A 21665-nucleotide genomic window follows, 5' to 3' on the forward strand; every position below is an offset into this window, starting at 1 on the left:
CCAATTATAATAAAAATAATATTTATATAACTATCTACAAAATTCTATTATACTGAAAACACATACATCTACTAAACCAAGAATTTCAACAGTTTGTTTGCTGTTGTTCTCATCTTAAGGTTGAACATAACCAAGAGCAATCAAATTAATAAGAATATACAACAGAAATGGCAATTAAATCTTCTTCTCCAGAACAAAGATGTGAATAAGATCATTCAGGCGCAGTTGGGTCTTTGTTGCATATGTTCATTCAAATGATGATTGCAGCTTGTCTGGCTGTATATTTCCTGTACAAAGTAAAGCATTATGAACTATTTCTATTGAGATGTTCCCCCAAAAGAAGAAAAAGGAACTGGTGTTACAATAGAAGTTGTCAGATATTTTGAGAAAATGTTGAATTTATAAATTAAATTTAAATTTATCTGTTGAGAGACTTAACTAATAATTTTAAGTTGTCGTCTGAGGGTCGAGTCTTTTTTGACGAATCCTCTATCAAGAATCTCGAGTGTCTAGTGACCGAGTCCAACTGTCATAATCTCCACCAAGTACAGGTGGTCGCGACGAACTAAAAAATACTCGAATGCTATCACCGATATTCTGTCAAGCGAGAGATGCTCGACAGAGAGGAAGAGAGAGGGGGAAAGGTGGATGGAGTTTTTTTTTTTCCTTTTTCTCCTTATTGCACATGCATTATATTAATGTGCGTTTCTTATTTAAGCGTTAAGGAAAAGGAATAATTTAGATGGTAAAAATGTTGATTAATTTGTTTGGGCGTGCATTAGTCGTACTCGCAGCCAACTTGGTTCAGTGCAATCTGGGCCCTGGATTTGCATCCCCTTGCGCACCCACACACAAGAGAAAGCTTCTATTCAAGCATTTGTTCACAATATACATGCTTGAGAAACAATATAAACCAACCATTAAGCTTTGAAACTTCCAATGTGGGACTAAAGTCTCATGCACAATGAAGCCTCCTTCATCCACTCCACTTTTCATTCACATTTTTTTTTTATTTTTCCAACAATTCCCCACATGAATGGAAACATGATGATCCGGTGGTAAGGAGATGATTTGCGCGTATCCCGAGGAGATTCGAGTTGCGTCAGCATTGACTGCTTGGCTCATGCCCCTCTAGGAACAATGAGGAAAAAATATCCAAGTACAAAGGCTCAAAGCGCCGATCAGCACAGAAAGATCAGTCTTACACAGGCCGATCGGGGTCCAACCTACCTATTGGGTGATAGACCAATCGATCGCCAGACTACTTGTTCAGTCAGTCGAACTTACAGCCACCTTCGACTAGACTTGAGGGGGAGGCACATGATCCGGTGGTAAGATGGGGCCCGCCCCGACAGGAGGTCAAAGTAGTCAACGTCCTAGGCAGGCGTCCAATCGGGCGAACTACCTCCCCGATCAACACGAAGAACAGCCGATCCGACACTTTGATAGCTCGATCAGACACCGAGCTTCCGACGCTCATAAAGCTCAGCAGGGAGGGACGAAGGCCGAGCGCCCTCCCTGCTCGGCTAATCAGTGGACGTAGCCTCGACCCGGCAGACAGGGCTCCCTCGCTCGGCAAGGCGGAGCCGAGTAGTAGGTCATCGGCCGAGCGGGCGCTCGACCCGGCTATTGTATCACCCAGACGACAAACTGGCCAAGCAGCTCTCCCGCTCGGCCCAATAACAGACAAAAGGGGTGGCTGGTGATATCTTCCTAGGGATCAATGTCACCGACGAGCTGCATGGTTGACGGCATGGTCGGGCAGAAAATAGGTACAGGGGAAGCTTCCACTGTCATGTCAGGGATATGCTCGGGTTGTTCGGGTATGGCGTCAGACACGCTTTTCTGACACGTCCTTTCCAAGTATGCTTTGAGAAGCGCGCATACATTGAGAAGCGTGCACGCGCCTCCCGGTAGCCCTATATAAGGACCCCCAGGCTTCGACGGAGGTATGTTCACTACTGTAGCTACAGTTACGTTGTTGCTCCTTTCTTCTATACTTCATTCGTTTGCCGTCGATAGCTTACTTGAGCGTCGGAGGGCCATCACCGAGAAACCCTTCCCCGGCTCGGCACTAACAACTTGTGGTTGCAGGCTTAGCTCGTTGGAGGTCCACGTCGTCTTCAGTCAACATCCAGTCAGCGTGAGCGTCACCTCCCCAGCGTCCGTCGACTCACTCTTAGATAGGATCACAGGGTATGTGATTGATTTCTGTAGTTAAGCCAGTATAGGATAGGTAGATTTTATCCTTTTAACCTTCTCTTGTGAAAATCTGTTTGCTTACTGGCTGACAGTAGACATGATGCCCTTGAACTGTTTTGTCGTTGGTGTAAGCATTAACATATCTCACCCAGGACTCTCCCTGATATATCTCAGTTCTCATGAGTGTGTTCGTTCTTGGCCATAAACACGCCTGGTTTTGTGAGAAGCTCTAAGAATTGTGCCTTCAATTCTCTTCGAAGCAGCCTCACTTCTTTCTCACATAGGTGATCCCTCGAGAGTAACCGTCTACTCTTCTTGATCATTAAAAGTCCATTGACTTATCCTGATTCAGTCACTATTTTATTGGGCTACCCCCCACAGTGTGTCTAGTCAGTGCAAATTGGTTGTCCCTTTGAACCTAGTTCTTAGGATCTCCAATCAGCATAGGTTAGGTGTCCTCTGTACTGATCGCTGACAACGGCATCAAGATCATTCCACGCGATGAGCTTGCAACTAACTCTCTGTTTAACCCTTTGGTTAGCGGATCTGCAAGGTTATCCTTTGACTTCACATAGCCAACATCGATAACTCCCGTTGAGAGTAGTTATCTAATGGTATTATGTCTACGACGTATATGTCTAGACTTACCATTATACAGATGGTTGTGTGCCCAAGCAATTGCTGATTGACTATCGCAATGTATGCAAATTGCCAGCAGAGGTTTCGGTCATCTCAAAATATCTTCTAAGAACTATCTTAGCCATTCAGCTTCTTCACCGCATTTGTCAAGAGCTACAAACTCATATTCCATCGTGAATCTGGTTATTACCGTTTGCTTAGAAGATTTCCAGAAAATGGATGCACCTGCTAGAGTGAATACGTATCCACTCGTAGACTTAGAGTCTTTTATGTCAGATATCCAACTTGCATTGTTGTATCCTTCGATCACAGCAGGATATCTCGTATAGTGCAAACTATATTCACAAGTATACCTTAAGTACCTCAGTACTCTTATTATCCTTTTCTAGTTCTTAACACTAGGATTACTCGTGTATCTACTCAGTTTACTTACTGCGTAGGCCAAGTTTGGTCGTGTACAACTCATCAGGTACATCAGACTTCCAATCACTCGAGAGTACTCTAGCTGAGAGATACTTTCACCTCGATTTTTCGATAGATGTTGACTCGTATCTATCGGCGTTCGTGCCAACGCAGTATCATCCTTGATGAATTTCTCAAGAATTTTGTCTACGTAATGGGACTGAATAAGAACAAGTCCTTCTATTGTTCTAAGAATTTTGATTCCTAGAATCACATCAGCTAGACTCATGTCTTTCATATCAAATCTTGAACTCAGCATATCTTTTGTGGATTTTATTATCTTATCATTACTTCCAATGATAAGTATGTCGTCTACATAGAGGCACAAGATGACATAGTCACTCTTTGTGACTTTCATGTAAACACATTTATCACATTCATTGATCTTGAATCCACATTCCTTCATGACATTATCAAATTTTTCATGTCACTGCTTTAGTGCTTGTTTCAAGTCATATAATGACTTCACCAATCTACATACCTTGTTTTTCTGTCATGGTACAAAAAAATCCCTCAGGTTGCTCTATGTAGATTTCCTCTTCTAAATCCTCATTTAGAAAGATAGTCTTTACATTCATTTGATGTATTTCGAGATTCCATAGAGCGACAATAGCCAACAATACTCTAATGGAAGTTATTCTCGACACCGAAGAATACGTATCAAAGTAATCGAGGCCTTCTCGTTGTCGGTATCCTTTGATTACCAATCTGGCCTTATACTTATCGATCGTGTCATCTGACTTCATATTCCTCTTAAAAATCTACTTGCAACCTAATGGTTTACTTCCCGGAGGAAGATCCACAAGTTCCCAAGTGTGATTTTCCAAGATAGATTTTATCTCAGATGCAATTGTCTCTCTCCAATGAGATCCGTCAGAAGAGCCTACAGCTTCTGAGTAACTTCGGAGCTCACTCTCCAACATGAAGATGATAAAATCCGAGCCATAGGATTTTTCTACCCAAGCTCTTTTGCTCCGTCTAGGCTCAACCTCCACAGGTTCCTCATCATCATCTTCATCTTGTGTTTCATATGCCCGTTTTGAGGAGCTAGCATCCTCACGGGTCTTATACAGAAACACATGTTCGAAGAAAGAGACATTTTTGATTCGATTATCGAGTTCTTCTGTATTTCCGGTACGTGTGACTTGTACACACAAAATCGATACACACTGTTGTTCTGTGTGTATCCAATAAATATGCAATCAACAGTCTTTGGTCCTATCTTAATCCTTTTCGAATCAGGCACCAACACTTTGGCAAGACATCCCCACATTCGTAAATATTTGTAGGACGGCTGTCTTCCATTCCATAACTCATAAGGGCTCTTATATATTTTCTTCCGAAACACCTTATTTAAAAGGTAATTAGTTGTTAACACATCTTCCCCCCACATGGACTCTGACAATCCAGAGCTCAATAGAAAAACATTCATCATCTCCTTTAGAGTTCGATTCTTTCGCTCAGCAACTTTATTTTGCTGAAGAGTATAAGGAGTTATTGTTTCGTGTCTGATCTCATATTCAGCACACAACTCAGCAAACGGTGATACATATTCACCACCTCGGTCACTTCGAATCACCTTAATCTTTCTATTAAGCTGGTTTTCAATCTCAGTCTTATATAGAGCAAATTTCTCTATAGCTTCATTCTTACTTTTGAGAAGATACACATAACAGTATTTTGTGTTATCATTTATAAAAGTGATGAAGTATTTATTACCACCATGTGTTGGCATACCTTTTAGGTCGCACACATCAGTGTGGATAATGTCAAGTGGTTCGTTACTTCTTTCAATATGTTGAAAGGATAACCTTACCACTTTCGCTTCAACACAAATCTCACACTTGTGTTTTGGGTCAAGGTGAAATGCAGGTATGCTTTGCATGTTTATTAATCTACGCAACACTTCGTAGTTAACATGTCCTAGTCTACCATGTCATAAACACGAAGACTCAAGCATATAAGTGGAAAAGCTTTCATTTTTATTCATCTTGAGTCTAATGGTCATTACATTGAGCTTGAATAGCCCATAAGATACATAGCCACTTCCTACAAACATTTCATTCTTGGACACTACAACTCTGTCCGACTCAAATACAATGTGAAAGTCATGCTTGCTTAGTAATGATCCGGATACTAGATTCTTCCGAATCTCTAGAACATATAACACATTGTTCAGAGTAAGGTCTTTGTCTGAGGTTATCTTCAGCAATACCTTTCCTTGGCCTATGATGTCCGAGGTTGCTGAGTTCCCTATGAACAACTTGTCTCCAGTGACTTCTTCAAAATTGTAGAGTAGCTCCTTATTGCAGTAGACATATCTAGTGACTCCAGTATCGATCCACCATTGTTGCGGGTTTGAACCGATTAGGTTCAGCTCGGAGACTACAGAGCATAGGTCGTCCATTTCTAGTCCCTCGTTTAGGCTGACCTCTTGCTTCTTCGACTTCCTACACTCCGAAGATTTGTGACCCACTCGGTCACAGTTGAAGCACTTCCCAAAAAACTTCTTCTTGTTGATACCTCCTCTGGGTCTCATCTTGGAAGATTTGGGGTTCTTCCGTTTCGAGTTTTGACTGTGCTTGATCATGTTGGCTTTCACAGTAGCGGGAGAGAACAACTTTTTCTCTGAACTCTTGTTGTCTTCTTCGATGCGAAGTCTAACAATGAGTTCTTCCACATTCATCTCCTTCCGCTTGTGCTTCAGGTAGTTCTTGAAGTCCTTCCAGCTGGAAGACAACTTCTCAATGATAGCTGTCACCTAGAAGGTTTCACTTAGAATCATCCCTTCTAAGTGGATCTCGTGCAAGATCACCTGAAGCTCCTTGACTTGGCTGATCACCGTCTGGGAGTCAACCATCTTGTAATCCAGGAATCGACTCACGATGAACTTCTTGGCCCCTGTATCCTCCATTTTGTACTTCTTGTCCAGGGACTCCCACAGCTCCTTAGTTGTTCTCTTTATGTTATACACAGCGTAGAGCGAGTCGACAAGACAGTTGAGGATGTGGTTTTGGCAAAGGAACTTAGAATGAGTACATATCTCCACTACACTGATGATCTGCGCATCAGCATCTTCAACATGCTTGGGAGGGTCCTCGGTCAAGAACCGAGCCAGATTGAGTGTGGTCAGGTAGAAGAGCATCTTCTGCTGCCACCTCTTGACGTTCAGTGGATTGAACTTCTCTGGCTTTTCCCCATGGTTGATTGGCACAGTTCCAATCGAGGCGGAGAGGGCCTGCACGTGTTAAGTCTGTTGCACCTCAACATTCCGTTCTGTGGCCATCTCAACAGAATCAAATCTGTTTTAAGATTGTTATAATAGAAGTTGTCAGAGATTTTGGGAAAACGCTGAATTTATAAACTAAATTCAAACTTATCTGTTGAGAGACTTGAACTGATAATTTCAAGCTATCGGCTGAGGGTCGAGTCTTTTTTGGCGAGTCCTCTGTCAAGAATCCCGAATGCCTAGTGACCGAGTCCAACTGCCAAGGGACCGAGTCGGGGAAGCAAGTCGACCGAGTAGGAAAGCACGTAGCCGAGTCGATCAAATGTCCGACTGAGTAGTCGAAATTCCAAATAGAGTGCATGTGTAGAGTGCACAGGAATTGAGGAGCCGAGGTCTGCATTTAACACAGATTCCTTAAAACAGATTCGTACCACCTCCACGGTGCTTTGAGGTTTTTGTGGGTCGTCCGTTTCCCAGGATACAACGACTAAACTGCAATCTCTACCAAGTAGAGGTGGTCACGGCGAATTGAAAAATACCCGAATGCTATCACCAGTATTCTGCCAAGCGAGAGATGCTCGACAGAGAGAAAGAGAGAGGGGGAAAGGTGGATGGAATTTTTTTTTTTCCTTCTTCTCCTTATTGTTTTTACTCTCTTGCTCAAGGCTTTTTATAGGATGTCTTGCATGAGGTTACTTTTCATTTGCTAAAGAAACGTCACATGCATTATATTAATATGCGTTTCTTATTTAAGCGTCAAGGAAAAAGAATAATTTATGTGACAAAAATGTTGGTTAATTTGTTTGGGCGCGCATAAGTCTTGCTCGCACACGAGCTAACTTGATTCAGTGCAATCCGGGCCCGAGAACTGCATCCCCTTACGCACCCACACACAAGAGAAAGCTTCTATTCAAGCATTTGTTCACAATATACATGCTTGAGAAACAATATAAACCAACCATTAAGCCTTGAAACTTTCAATGTGGGACTAAAGTATCATGCACAATGAAGTCTCCTTCATCCACTCCACCACTTTCCATTCGCATTTTTTTTGTCTAAGCTTTCTCTTGTGTGTGGGTGCGCAAGACGATGCAGATCCAGGGTCCGGATTACACTGAATCAAGTTGGCTCGTGTGCGAGCACGACTTATGCGCGCCCAAACAAATTAACCAACATTTTTGCCACCTAAATTATTCTTTTTCCTTAACGCTTAAATAAGAAACACATATTAATATAATGCATGTGACGTTTCTTTAGCAAATGAAAAGTAACCTCATGCAAGACATCCTATAAAAAGCCTTGAGCAAGAGAGTAAAAACAATAAGGAGAAAAAGGAAAAAAAAATTCCATCCACCTTTCCCCCTCTCTCTTTCTCTCTGTCGAGCATCTCTCGCTTGGCAGAATACTGGTGATAGCATTCGGGTATTTTTCAATTCGTCGTGACCACCTCTACTTGGTAGAGATTGCAGTTTAGTCGTTGTATCCTGGGAAACGGACGACCCACAAAAACCTCAAAGCACCGTGGAGGTGGTACGAATCTGTTTTAAGGAATCTGCGTTAAATGCAGACCTCGGCTCCTCAATTCCTATGCACTCTACACATGCACTCTATTTGGAATTCCGACTACTCAGTCAGACATTTGATCGACTCGGCTACGTGCTTCCCTACTCGGTCGACTTGCTTCCCCGACTCGGTCCCTTGGCAGTTGGACTCGGTCACTAGGCATTCGGGATTCTTGACAAAGGACTCGCCAAAAAAGGACTCGACCCTCAGCCGACAGCTTGAAATTATCAGTTCAAGTCTCTCAACAGATAAGTTTGAATTTAATTTATAAATTCAGCGTTTTCCCAAAATCTCTGACAGCTTCTATTATAACAATCTTAAAACAGATTCAATTCTGTTGAGATTGCCACAAAACAGGATGTTGAGGTGCAACAGACTCAACACGTGCAGGCCCCTCCGCCCCGATTGGAACTGTGCCAATCAACCACGGGGAAAAGCCAGAGAAGTTCAGTCCACTGAACTTCAAAAGGTGGTAGCAGAAGATGCTCTTCTACCTGACCACACTCAATCTGGCTCGGTTCTTGACCGAGGACCCTCCCAAGCATGTTGAAGATGCTGATGCGCAGATCATCAGTGCAGTAGAGGCATGTACTGATTCTGAGTTCCTTTGCCGAAACCACATCCTCAACTGCCTTGCCGACTCGCTGTACGTTGTGTATTGCATGAAGAGAACGGCTAAGGAGTTGTGGGAGTCCCTGGACAAGAAGAACAAAACGGAGGATATAGGGGCCAAGAAGTTCATCGTGGGTTGATTCCTGGATTACAAGATGGTTGACTCTAAGACGATGATCAGTCAAGTCCAAGAGCTTCAGGTGATCCTGTACGAGATCCACTCAGAAGGGATGATTTTGAGTGAAACCTTCCAAGTGGCTGCTATCATTGAGAAGTTGCCTACCAGCTGGAAGAACTTCAAAAACTACCTGAAGCACAAGCGGAAGGAGATGAATGTGGAGGAACTCATTGTTCGACTTCGCATCGAAGAAGACAACAAGTGTTCAGAGAGAAAATTATTCTCTCAGGCTACTATGAAAGCCAACATGGTCGAGTACGGTCAAAGCTTGAAACGGAAGAACCCTAAGTCTTCCAAGATGGGACCCAGAGGAGGCATCAACAAAAAGAAATTCTCTGGGAAGTGCTTCAACTGTGACCAAGTGGGTCACAAATCTTCGGAGTGCAGGAAGCCAAAGAAGAAGCAGGAGGGCAACCTGAATGAGAGACCAGAAATGGACGACCTCTGCGTCGTGGTCTCAGAACTAAACTTGGTCTGTTCGAACTCGCGACAATGATGGATCAATACTGGAGCCACCAGACATGTGTGCTACAACAAGGAGCTGCTCCACAACTTCGAAGAAGTCACTGGAGACAAACTGTTCATGGGGAACTCAGCAACCACGGGCATCATGGGCCAAGGAAAGGTGGTGCTGAAGATGACCTCGGGCAAAGACCTTACTCTGAACAATGTGTTGTATGTTTCGGAGATTCGGAAGAATCTAGTGTCCGAATCACTGCTAAGCATGGCTTTCGCATTATTTTTGAGTCGGACAGAGTTGTATTGTCCAAGAATGAAATGTTTGTAGAAAGGGGCAATGTATCTGATGAGCTATTCAAAGTTTAATGTAATGGGCATTAGGTCCAAGATGAATAAAAATGAAAGCTCTTCCACTTATATGTTTGAGTCTTCGTGTTTATGACATGGTATACTAGGACATGTTAACTACGAAGTGTTGCATAGATTAATAAACATGCAAAGCATACCTGCATTCCACCTTGACCCAAAACACAAGTGTGAGATTTGTTTTGAAGCGAAAATGACAAGGTCATCCTTTCAATATATTGAAAGAAGTAACGAACCACTTGACCTAATTCACACTGATGTGTGCGACCTAAAAGGTACGTCAACACATGGTGGTAATAAATACTTCATCACTTTTATAGATGATAACACAAAATACTATTATGTGTATCTTTTCAAAAGTAAAGATGAAGCTATAGAGAAAATTGTTCTATATAAGACTGAGATTGAAATCAGCTTAATAGAAAGATTAAGGTGATTCGAAGTGACCTAAGTGATTAATATGTATCACCGTTTGATGAGTTGTGTGTTGAACATGGGATCATACACGAAACAATAGCTCCTTATACTCCTTAGCAAAATGGAGTTGCTGAGCAAAAGAATCGAACTCTAAAGGAGATGATGAATGCTCTTCTATTGAACTCTGTATTGCCAGAGTCCATGTGGGGGGAAGCTGTGTTAACAGCTAATTACCTTTTAAATAAGGTGCCTCGGAAGAAAATTGATAAGAACCCTTATGAGTCATGGAATGGAAGACAACCACCCTACAAAAATTTACGAATGTGGGAATGTCTTGCCAAAGTGTTGGTGCCTGATCCGAAAAGAATTAAGATAGGACCAAAAATTGTTGATTGCATATTTATTAGATATGCACAGAACAACAATGTGTATCAATTTTGTGTGTATAAGTCACACGTACCGGAGATACACAAGAACTTGATAATCGAATCAAGAAATGCCTCTTTCTTCGAACATGTTCTGTATAAGACCCATGAGGATGCTAGCTCCTCAAAACGGACATATGAAATACAAGATGAAGATGATGATGAGGAACCTGTAGAGGTTGAGTCTATACGGAGAAAAAGAGCTCGGGTAGAAAAATCCTATGGCTCAGATTTTATCACCTTCATGTTAGAGAGTGAGCCCCGAAGTTACTTAGAAGTTGTAGGCTCTTCTAATGGACTTCATTGGAGAGAGGCAATTGCATCTGAGATAAAATCTATCTTGCAAAATCACACTTGGGAACTTGTGGATCTTCCTCCGGGAAGTAAACCACTAGGTTGCAAGTGGATTTTCAAAAAAAAAATGAAATCAGATGACACAATCGATAAGTATAAGGACAGATTGGTAATCAAAGGATACCGACAACGAGAAGGTCTCGATTACTTTGATACGTATTCTCCGATGTCGAGAATAACTTCCATTAAAGTATTGTTGGCTATTGTCACTCTATGGAATCTCGAAATACATCAAATGAATATAAAGACTGTCTTTTTAAACGGAGATTTAGAAGAGGAAATCTACATAGAGCAACCTGAGAGGTTTTCTGTACCAGGACAGAAAAACAAGGTATGTAGATTGGTAAAGTCATTATATGACTTGAAACAAACACCAAAGCAGTGACATGAAAAATTTAATAATGTCATGAAAGAATATGGATTCAAGATCAATGAATATAATAAATGTGTCTACATGAAAACCACAAAGAATGACTATGTCATCTTGTGCCTCTATGTAGATGACATACTTATCATTGGAAGTAATGATAAGATAATAAAATCCACAAAAGGTATGTTCAAGATTTGATATAAAAAACATGGGCCTAGCTGATGTGATTCTAGTAATCAAAATTCTTAGAACAATAGAAGGACTTGTTCTTATTCAGTCCCATTACGTAGACAAAATTCTTGAGAAATTCATCAAGGATGATACTGCGTTGGCACGAACGCCGATAAATACAAGTCAACATCTATCGAAAAATCGAGGTGAAAGTATCTCTCAGCTAGAGTACTCTCGAGTGATTGGAAGTCTGATGTACCTGATGAGTTGTAAATGACCAAACTTGGCCTACGCAGTAAGTAAACTGAGTAGATACACGAGTAATTCCAGTGTTAAGAACTAGAAAGGGATAATAAGAGTACTGAGGTACTTAAGGTATACTCGTGAATATGGTTTGCACTATACTAGATATCCTGCTATGATCGAAGGATACAACAATGCAAGTTGGATGTCTGACATAAAAGACTCTAAGTCTACGAGTGGATACGTATTCACTCTAGCAGGTGCAACCATTTCCTGAAAATCTTCTAAGCAAACGATAATTATCAAATCCACGATGGAATCCGAGTTTGTAGCTCTTGACAAATGCGGTGAAGAAGCTGAATGGCTAAGATAATTCTTAGAAGATATTCCGAGATAGCCGAAACATGTGTCAGCAATTTGCATACATTACGATAATTAATCAGCAATTGCTTGGGCACAGAGCCATCTGTATAATGGTAAGTCTAGACATATACGTCGTACACATAATATCATTAGATAACTACTCTCAACGAGAGTTATTAATGTTGACTATGTGAAGTCAAAGGATAACCTTGCAGATCCGCTAATCAAAGGATTAAACAGAGACTTAGTTGCAAGCTCATCACGTGGAATGAGCTTGATGCCGTTGTCAGCGATCAGTACAAAGGACACCCAACCTATGCTGACTGGAGATCCCAAGAATTAGGTTCAAAGGGACAACTAATTTGCACTAACTAGACACACTGTGGGGGGTAGCCTAATAAAATACTGACTGAATCAGGATAAGCCAATGAGCTTTTAATGATCAAGAAGAGTAGATGATTACTCTCGAGGAATCACCTATGTGAGAAAGAAGTGGGGTCGCTTCGAAGAGAATTGGAGGCACAATTCTTAGAGCTTCTCACAGAACCAGACGTGTTCATGGCCAAAAACGGATACACTCATGAGAATTGAGATATATCAGGGAGAGTCCTGGGTGAGATATGTTAATGCTTACACCAACGATAGAACAGTTCAAGGGCATCATGTCTACTGTCAATCAGTAAACAAACAGATCTTCACAAGGGAATGTTCAAAGGATAAAACCTACTTATCTCATACTGGCTCAACTACTGAAAGCAATCACATACCCTGTTTCCATTCATGTGGGGGATTATTGGAAAAAAAAAATGTGAATGGAAAGTGGTGGAGTGGATGAAGGAGGCTTCATTGTGCATGGGACTTTAGTTCCACATTAGAAGTTTCAAGGCTTAATGATTGGTTTATATTATTTCTCAAGCATGTATATTGTGAACAAATGCTTGAATAGAAGCTTTCTCTTATGTGTGGGTGTGCAAGGGGATGCAAATCCAGGGTCCGAATTGCACTGAACCAAGTTGGCTCGTGTGCTAGCACGACTTATGCGCGCCCAAACAAATTAAACAACATTTTTGCCACCTAAATTATTCTTTTTCCTTAACGCTTAAATAAGAAACACACATTAATATAATGCATGTGACGTTTCTTTAGCAAATGAAAAATAACCTCATGCAAGGCATCCTATAAAAGGCCTTGAGCATGAGAGGAAAAACAATAAGGAGAAAAAGGAAAAAAAAAAAACTCCATCCACCTTTCCCCCTCTCTCTTCCTCTCTGTCGGGCATCTCTCACTTGACAGAATACTGGTGATAGCATTCGAGTATTTTTCAGTTTGTCGCGACTACCTGTGCTTGGTGGAGATTATGGTTTAGCCGTTGTATCCTGGGAAACGGACGACCCACAAAAACCTCAAAGCACCGTGGAGGTGGGACGAATCTGTTTTAAGGAATCTGCGATAAACGTAGACCTCGGTTCCTCAATTCCTGTGCACTCTACACAGACACTCTATTTGGAATCCCGACTACTCAGTCGGACATTTGATCGACTCGGCTACGTGCTTCCCTACTTGGTCGACTTGATTCCCCGACTCAGCCCCTTTGGCAATTGGACTCGGTCACTAGGCACTCGGGATTCTTGACAGAGAGCTCATCAAAAAGGACTCGATCCTCAGCCGACAGCTTGAAATTATCAGTTCAAGTCTCTCAACAAATAAGTTTGAATTTAGTGTATAAATTCAACGATTTCCCAAAATCTCCGACAACTTCTATTGTAACAACAATTGGAACTTTTAACAATCATAAAATTAAGTCTATCCTTGGATGAGGATTATGATCTTACCGTGATTCTGGTAAATCAGGAATGGCTCAAGCTTTGAGTGTAATCGGTTCTGTGAATCCGAAAACCTTGAATGGGCTGTCATGTTGCAAAACTGCAAAAGAGTTAAGAGCCGTTGGAAGCACTGGGCTCAAACTGGACAAATGGTAGGGATTCCATGCTCGAAGAGCGGGATGAAGCAGTAGTCCTTAAATGACCATTCATGGTCTTGTTCCTAGTTGCAGGTCTGGCATGTTGGGGCATGGTCGGTTTTGCTTTGTTTGCTGCATCACTCTTATTTGTTTGGCTTGTGGCTTTCAGAAGTTTGGGCTGTGGGCTAGTCTGTGGAAGAGTTCCAACGTTGCGGTTGGCAGGTTTCTTCTGCAAATCCAGAACAAAAATCAACTCAGATAAGAATAAATAGTCATGAAAAGAAATGAAACAATCCAGGATTAGACATGATTACCAAATCTGAGTTAGCAAGTTTAGAGTGTGGCACAATGGGACCTGAAGGTTTGCCCAATTTTGCTCCTGTTCTGTTGCCAGGGCTGTTCTTTGAATTGTTTCCTTTACGAGATGTTGCCATTGCATGATTATTTATGGATTTTTTTGAAATATGTGATATGCATGAGTCGTCTTCTGAGTTTACAGGATCAAAAGATGACTTAGAATTTGTTGTATGGATTTTGTTAGCATCAACTGCCACTAGTGATGAGGTTGAAGAACTAGCTTCATCACCATTCATTACTGATTTAACAGGACAGATGGTCGATGAAGATGATACTGAACCAACATTGTGGCAGGAGCTACTTGGAGTTGCAGGTAAAGATAGCTCGACAGATAAACCTCGAGCTGTCGAGGAGTTATTTGCACTAGTGTGGACTGTTCTAGCTGTGCTACTCTTTGAGAATGCTGATGATACTGAACCAACATTGTGGCAGGAGCTACTTGGAGTTGCAGGTAAAGATAGCTCGACAGATAAACCTCGAGCTGTCGAGGAGTTATTTGCACTAGTGTGGACTGTTCTAGCTGTGCTACTCTTTGAGAATGCTTGATTAGTATTTGATTTAGATGAGGATGCCTTATTAGCCATTGATCCAGAAGAGGAGTGACTGGTAGTCTGAGAAGTACATCTCATCCTTGTATTCTCTGGTGGAGAGTTATGCGTCCAGCGTGAAGAACCGCTGGTCGAATTCGAGGTAGCTTTTGATGCTTGGGGCTTTAAAACGCTGCCGGATGAGCCTTTGTTGAATTGCTTAAAAGCTACAACTTTTTGCACCGCTACATCGCCTGCTAAAACCATCCCATAAAGGTAGGAATTTAATTATGAACAAGAACAAACTCATACATTATACCAAATCGCATTGGTTAGAGTGCTCCTGATTAAACTCTGAAATTATACCTGATTTTTCTTTGGATCCTCTAGTTCCTATTTGGATGCTTCCTGAAGCACAAATTGTCTTGGCTGGCACTGTCAACAGATTTGATTTAGGCAAAGCACTAGTTGGCTTTGAGACTGTCTTTCCACCAGTAAGTCCCTCATGACCCTTCATTAAAGAAACAATATAATGTAAACTTGACTCAATAAATATTTGTACGAGTAAAAGAATTAACATTAGATAAAGGAAAGAGTAAAGTTGAGAGAGTAAATCAGTGCTTACTGCCTTGGCAACGGCTGTAACCCATCTGGAAGTGTTCTGAAGACGATGGTTGATAGTGCCGTACTGTCCTGGTACTACAAGAGACTTTTTCTGAGGTAACACAAGTCATCATATTTGAAGATGTTTAGGCCAATGGAAAGAAATAGTGATTAGAAGAAGCTTGGTGATGTTGATGCATGAAATAGTGATTGTTCAAAAACCATACCTTATACTGAGAAACTTCGACTTTGGTTGGCACTGAAAGAAGTATGATCAACTGTTAGCAACAAATGGCACTCAACAATAGTTTAGGAAGCTTCAGTTCCTACATATTTAAGATTAATGTTAAGTCAAATGTTCTTACACTCAAGAGACCTTGTGCGACCCTTTCTTGGAATGTTCTTGTTTAATTTTTCCGATCCTGAAGTCCTTACACGAGTACCAAGAGTCTTAATGGAAGCACTTTTTTTTTCAAACAAATGAAATTCGAGGTTCTCCAAGGCCGAGCTATCATCATCGCATAAAGTTGAATTCGTCTCTGTTGATATTTTTGACTCAGGAATTACAGAAAGTGAGCTTGCTTCAATCTTGCTGAACGTGCTGTTTAGGCTAGCCAGTTCATCATAATCCAGAACACCTGTAATAATAAGATCCACAAGCTTCTACATTTCAGTACAAACATGTCGTAGCTAGTTCTATAACTAATTAGTTACCTTCACTTGTAAGAAAATCTCTGTCCCAGTCTAAACTTTTTGCCAGGTAGGGTTTGCTAAACATTGATTTGTTCTTCTTTGAAGACATTGGAAGCTGGGGAGATTTCTCCGTCTGCTTGCCTTTTTTCTCTTGCGCACCACCTTCAACAACCCATGTTTCTTAGCAATTAATTCAGATGCGATGGCAAGAAGTTACAAACAACATAAACATGCGAATTATAAGAATTCTTGAATTCAATGTAGAGAAAAATTGGTTCTTGCCGTGTGAAATAACAAAGGTATCATTCTGAGGACAAGTGAGAACAAAACTTCAAGTTAGGACAAAAGCCAAATGCTTGCCAGTTTTTGTACGGAATCAAAATTCACCTGCTCGTCATTCCCTAACATTAACATTCATCCAAATGGAAGAGGATCTAATGAGTGGTTTCCTCAGAAATGTGGTTCTCTCTCTTGGATACTTGAAATTCTAGGTGTCATTTTCCTTCTTGACGAAAAGAAAAGGCCAAGGCCATGAGCTATTTACCATTCAATGGCTATCGACGGAAACATCTATGCAAAATTGCCATGAACACAAACGACAATTTGCTCTGCATTAATGAATTCTTATACGATCGAGCCCCAAACTATAGTTTTCGTCTAACTCTCCAACCACGCCATGGATTAAATAAACGAAGGGTGTTCTGACCTCACAAAGTAATCATGCGTATGAGAATCGAGACGCCGATCTCTTACCTTTGGAGAAACCCTTGCTTGTTGCTGCCGCCCAAATATACAACGAAATTACAAGTAGCTGATGAGCGTCGATCTCTTCGATCTTCCCGAGGGGACGTCGATGGTAGAGAATCCCTCCGCGATCCCTTCCAATACCAATCGCCTCAAGATTCGAAGAAGGAGAAGAAAGAGGGGGGAAATTGGGGAGAATGATTCGATCAAAAGACAACGAAGTTATTTGAGCGGGAAGATCCTATTTATAGAAAAATGCCAGTTTTAAAGGGTTGTTCCTAATGCATTTTATAATTACGTTTTTGCCCTCGCCAATTTTAAATAATGAAAATTATAGAATCTTATAAAATTATATAACATTTGAATGTTGAATGGCGCCATAAAAGTAATCCACCATTGAAGAACAATGTTCTAATAATGAAAACATTTAAAATAAATTATCATAATTAATGTACACTAGTTAATTTAAATATCTGTTTTGTTGCCAAATTAGGAACAAATAAACAATACATTATCCATAGACAACAACATGATTAATACTAGAAGCAATTTGTGAGTCTCCTATGCTGAAAAAAAAAGAGAGGGAAAGTTATGTTTTCGAATAGGACTGACAAGCTGAACAAGTAGAGAGCCCGAGGAACTTACAGAAGAGAGAGGCATTCGGTTTCTCACGGAATCAATCTTTGCGAGATCGATATCAGCTACTGCAATTCCGGTGGCCAAATGATCTGTGGCATGGTGAAAGTGAATGTAAGTTTGAGAAGAAATATGTTAAAAAGAGCTTACAAAAATGATGCACCCAGGCTTTTCATAGCAAATCATCCATATATATATCTATATATATACTTTGTAATATCAAACTCCAAATTACCTGAAAGACGAGCTACGACCGTTCCCCATGGATCAATAATCAAAGAATCTCCATAACTTTCTCTTTTTTCGTTGTGTCTTCCAGCTTGTGCGGCAGCAATGATCTATAAAAGAGGTTAGAGGGGTATTTGCATGCAAATAGGTTCCTAGTACCATTGATATTTTTAGCATCAATCAGTTCATAAGGTATCAACTGGTAGTTGGTTGACATAGTTGAAACATATCAATTGCAGTTACCAAAACACTGATATTGTTCGTATGAGTAATGCCATTGTCTCAGTCATGCAGACGTAGCTTCGGTAGTATCCCTAGTATCAATCAGTATATGGAGACAAAAGAAAAATTCTCTTCTCGTGTCTTATCATTCTATTATAATTGTAGGGCACAAGGCCCTCACACATTATATATATAATAAAATAGAAAGGGGAGAGGGGAAGAGGAAAAGCACTGAGTATTGAAAAACCAAGTTATATGATACTATACTTATGTCTATTTCAGTATCAATATAACTATTGTGGACTTGGAAAAAAAATAAGTTCAAATACCAAATGTTTTGGGAGTATTATTTCACCCGAAGCTTAAAAATGGAATTGAACTCATAACTAAAGAAAGAAATGTGAGCGAAATGGCATTATATAATTAACATCGAAGCAACTTGGCAGTCTCTTCATGATAGCAATATTTGTAGAAGTTATATACCCAGGAACTTAGCTATTAGGAACCCTTTTTATCAGTTCGGTTTGTTTTTAGAAGTATTCTTTTTTTTTCATTTATATTTGGCAATATGTCAAAGTTAATGAAATAATAGAGCATACAAATATTACGTACATAGCACTGAGTCTCAATGGCCCGAGCACGAAGAAGAATTTCCCAATGCGCCTCCCCTGTTACCTTAGTAAATGCAGATGGAACCAAGAGAATCTTGGAGAAAATGCATCAGTTTTTTTACAAAAAAAAAAAGAAATAAGAAATAAATTGCCATGAATGAGCTGCATTATCGAATTTCAACTAACCTGTGATTGATGCTGAAAACGCAACTGCTGATAGAGCTCTGGAAATCTCAAGTCATAACAGACAGTAAGACCAAGTAATCCAACAGGGCTCTCTGCTGTTACAATCGAGTCACCTGGTGATTTGAACATTATGATGTATAAAAGTTAAGGGGTTGCTCTAAAACCACTCGTAACTATCGTATACATATTGAAGTTTATACCTGGAGCTGTGATGTTGCTCTCCTTGTAAACCATACTGCCAGGAACATCCACATCAAACCTAAAGATGATAGAAATCATACTCAACAATTAGGCTTCATCATTAATGTAGCAGAGCACAAAATAGCAGTTATGATATTTAACCTAGCAAAGTAGAGGTTTATTCAGTAACAATGTAATTTTAAGCAAAGCATACTTTGATTATTGATTTTCGTCATTGAACTGAAAGCTAAGACCTGCTATGGTAGACTAATATCTGATGCCACAATCTGAAAAGAATAGCTGACGAAGATAGTAAGAAGCAATGAGATCTTACAAGTGTATTTTACGGTATATTTTCTTGATATTTCCAGTACAGTCAACCAGAACATGAGTGTTGTAGTGATGGGAATCATCTGGTCCTTTCTCTTGAAATCCTCCAAGTGACAACCAAATATTTGAATTTCTGCCACAGACATCAAAAAAGTTAGATATGTCTAATGGATCAGAACAGCCAAACCCAAAATAGATTGAAGCATTTCCACAAGTATCGTGGGAGTAGAATTTAAGAAAATATTTTCATAAAAGGTTCCAACTAACTGGTTTATGTTTCAGGTAAGTTGAAGTATAAGACAAGATGTCAACATCTTTCATAGTTAAGAAAATTTCTGTTATTGTTTCAAATGAAGCCTTCTTAGGTTATCCAAAAATGTGCCTCATGTGAAAGATAAGAATATAATTCACCGTGCAAGTGAGCAATATCTCTGCATAATTGGTCCTTCTAACGGTTCAGCTATTTTTAGTGATTCTCCCTCCTTAGCCGCTATAAAAGAAAAACTCTCAGGGAGGCATAGTAAAGTAACTCCAGCAGCAGCAGCCTCCTATAAACCATTTTTGCAAACATCACACTTCACAAATGAAAAACATAGCATTCTGGTTCTAGTACAGAAACATAGAAACGAGGAAGAACATAGAGCAAGAAATAACAGTTAATTCAACATATTAGTGTAAAAAATAAATAATCCAAAAATTCCTAAGAACTGAGAATTTTTCTCAGCAATTCCATTCTAGTACGCACTATATATAACTTTACAATGAAAGCATAGAAGCAATTCTTGCTGTCATGGAAGGGCCCATAAAGGTTGACAAGAAAATGTTCTCCCTTTTAAACAGTGTAAGACCATTTAATCTAAAGAACCAGTCTTTTGGATATTGAAGATATCTTTCTCCTTGTAAATTTTTGCTGAAACAGAAGAATGGTATCGCTGTTTCTAGAGATTCAGTCAAGGGGGTGTTAAGAAATGAAAAAAAAAAAAGATGCAAAGTCCCTGCTCAGAGGAAGATATAAAAAAACGAGCAAAAGACACAAGACATGTCAACCAAGCTTACCTAGATGGCACAAAGGATAGAAAATTCGAGACAAATAGACAAGAACTACGAGTATGGAGAATCGGGTAATAAAAGATCTAAGTGATCCACTCAGTGGTAACAGAGAGAAAGAATTATTAGAGATTCTTTTTCATATAATTAGATCCAATTCAAGAACTTAAGCATATATATTAACTAATTTAAATACAATAAAATATGAAACCAAATAAAAAACCATAAAATTAGAAATCCAGAGGAGATTTCTGTCTATCCTTAGGGAAGATGTCAGCTTGCTCACAAGTAATATCTGGCTCTACATCCCAATATGAAACTATGATTGGCTCTTCTAGACACTGTCTACCCTCCTTTACTCACGAGCAGTGAAAAAAGTAGCAGCCAATAAAAGAAGGAAAACGATAGTAGAGTCTCCAGTATAAGGTGATTTACACCTCTTAAATATTAGATGCCATCATAGGGCCAAGTTAAGAAAGATCAGACACGACCAAACAGAAATGGCACCAAATCCAATCGAGTTAATAAGAATAGCAAACATAGTTTTAGTGATACGCTGCTTACACCACTATCAATTTTGTAGATCAGTGTTGGATCGTTTGAAATAAAACAAAAAAAAAAAATTCTGTGAGTTACAATAAAAAAAGAAACAAATATTGGAGTAAAAAGGACTCTATTTATCATCAAGCAAAGCGTAAACTATGTATTGAGTTGTGTCCATCCCCATCAAACTATGGCTAGATAGATTTATTAAACAAACAAGACAAGAAAAAATAAGGACGGATGAAAACTGAATTTGCTTATAAACTATATCTCCATAAACACAAGCGAATCCACCGTACCAAGATAAAAACGACCAACTTGATATTTGCAAAGGTCAAGTTTTTATGCCAAAGCAAACAGTAGATAGCATCAGAAACTGATCGAGAATAGATTTATAGAAAAGGACATAAAATTGGAGACGCGGAGAGGGAACGAAGGGTTACCTTGACGAGACGAGAACAGGTGTTGTAATTGGATTCCAGATCGTTGGTGGAAGTCATCTGTGCGACGCCCACCCGCAGTGGATGAGCCGCCATGGAACAACGGGCGGAGACGGGAATTCGGACGGCGGAAGCGGCGCGGAGAACGGGAAATCGGGCAAGGTTTCGAGGTACGAATCGGGGGGAGAAGGCCATCAACAAGTCAAATAACAAAAAAAATTAGGCCTTTTTATCAAATCTTACCATTGTAATTATTATTTTTTTATTGAATCAGGTACATATATTTTTCTTGTATAATCCTTCAT

General features: G+C 40.1%; 1 protein-coding gene across 4 annotated transcripts; it reads right to left on the reverse strand.

Annotated features, from left to right (window-relative positions):
- Positions 1 to 158: 158 nt before the first annotated feature.
- On the reverse strand, positions 159 to 21586 carry LOC121973286 (deaminated glutathione amidase, chloroplastic/cytosolic-like). 4 transcript variants are annotated; one of them, XR_006109489.1, is made up of 14 exons: positions 21364 to 21586; positions 19742 to 19878; positions 19335 to 19463; positions 19021 to 19079; positions 18821 to 18933; positions 18636 to 18728; positions 17809 to 17911; positions 17583 to 17665; positions 16215 to 16355; positions 15866 to 16138; positions 15728 to 15759; positions 15523 to 15612; positions 15264 to 15408; positions 14679 to 15151 (listed from the first exon to the last, which is right to left on the reverse strand). XR_006109489.1 is itself a non-coding variant. In XM_042524814.1 (9 exons), exons 3-9 carry the CDS (start codon positions 16300 to 16302, stop codon positions 13988 to 13990), a joined length of 1707 nt encoding a protein of 568 aa, XP_042380748.1. In that variant the 5' UTR covers positions 16303 to 16355; positions 17583 to 17665; positions 17809 to 18521; the 3' UTR covers positions 13799 to 13987. The 4 variants fall into 4 exon arrangements, 2 of the variants coding, with proteins under 2 accessions (XP_042380748.1, XP_042380751.1); XR_006109484.1 differs by lacking the exons at positions 18636 to 18728; positions 18821 to 18933; positions 19021 to 19079; ... (1 more) ...; positions 19742 to 19878; positions 21364 to 21586 and adding exons at positions 159 to 287; positions 13886 to 14242 and having other exon boundaries at positions 14328 to 15151; positions 17809 to 18521; XM_042524814.1 differs by lacking the exons at positions 18636 to 18728; positions 18821 to 18933; positions 19021 to 19079; ... (1 more) ...; positions 19742 to 19878; positions 21364 to 21586 and adding an exon at positions 13799 to 14242 and having other exon boundaries at positions 14328 to 15151; positions 17809 to 18521.
- Between the last annotated feature and the right edge of the window lie 79 nt (positions 21587 to 21665).

This window comes from Zingiber officinale, chromosome 1B (assembly GCF_018446385.1).
Source record: "Zingiber officinale cultivar Zhangliang chromosome 1B, Zo_v1.1, whole genome shotgun sequence".
Taxonomy (NCBI): Eukaryota; Viridiplantae; Streptophyta; class Magnoliopsida; order Zingiberales; family Zingiberaceae; genus Zingiber; species Zingiber officinale.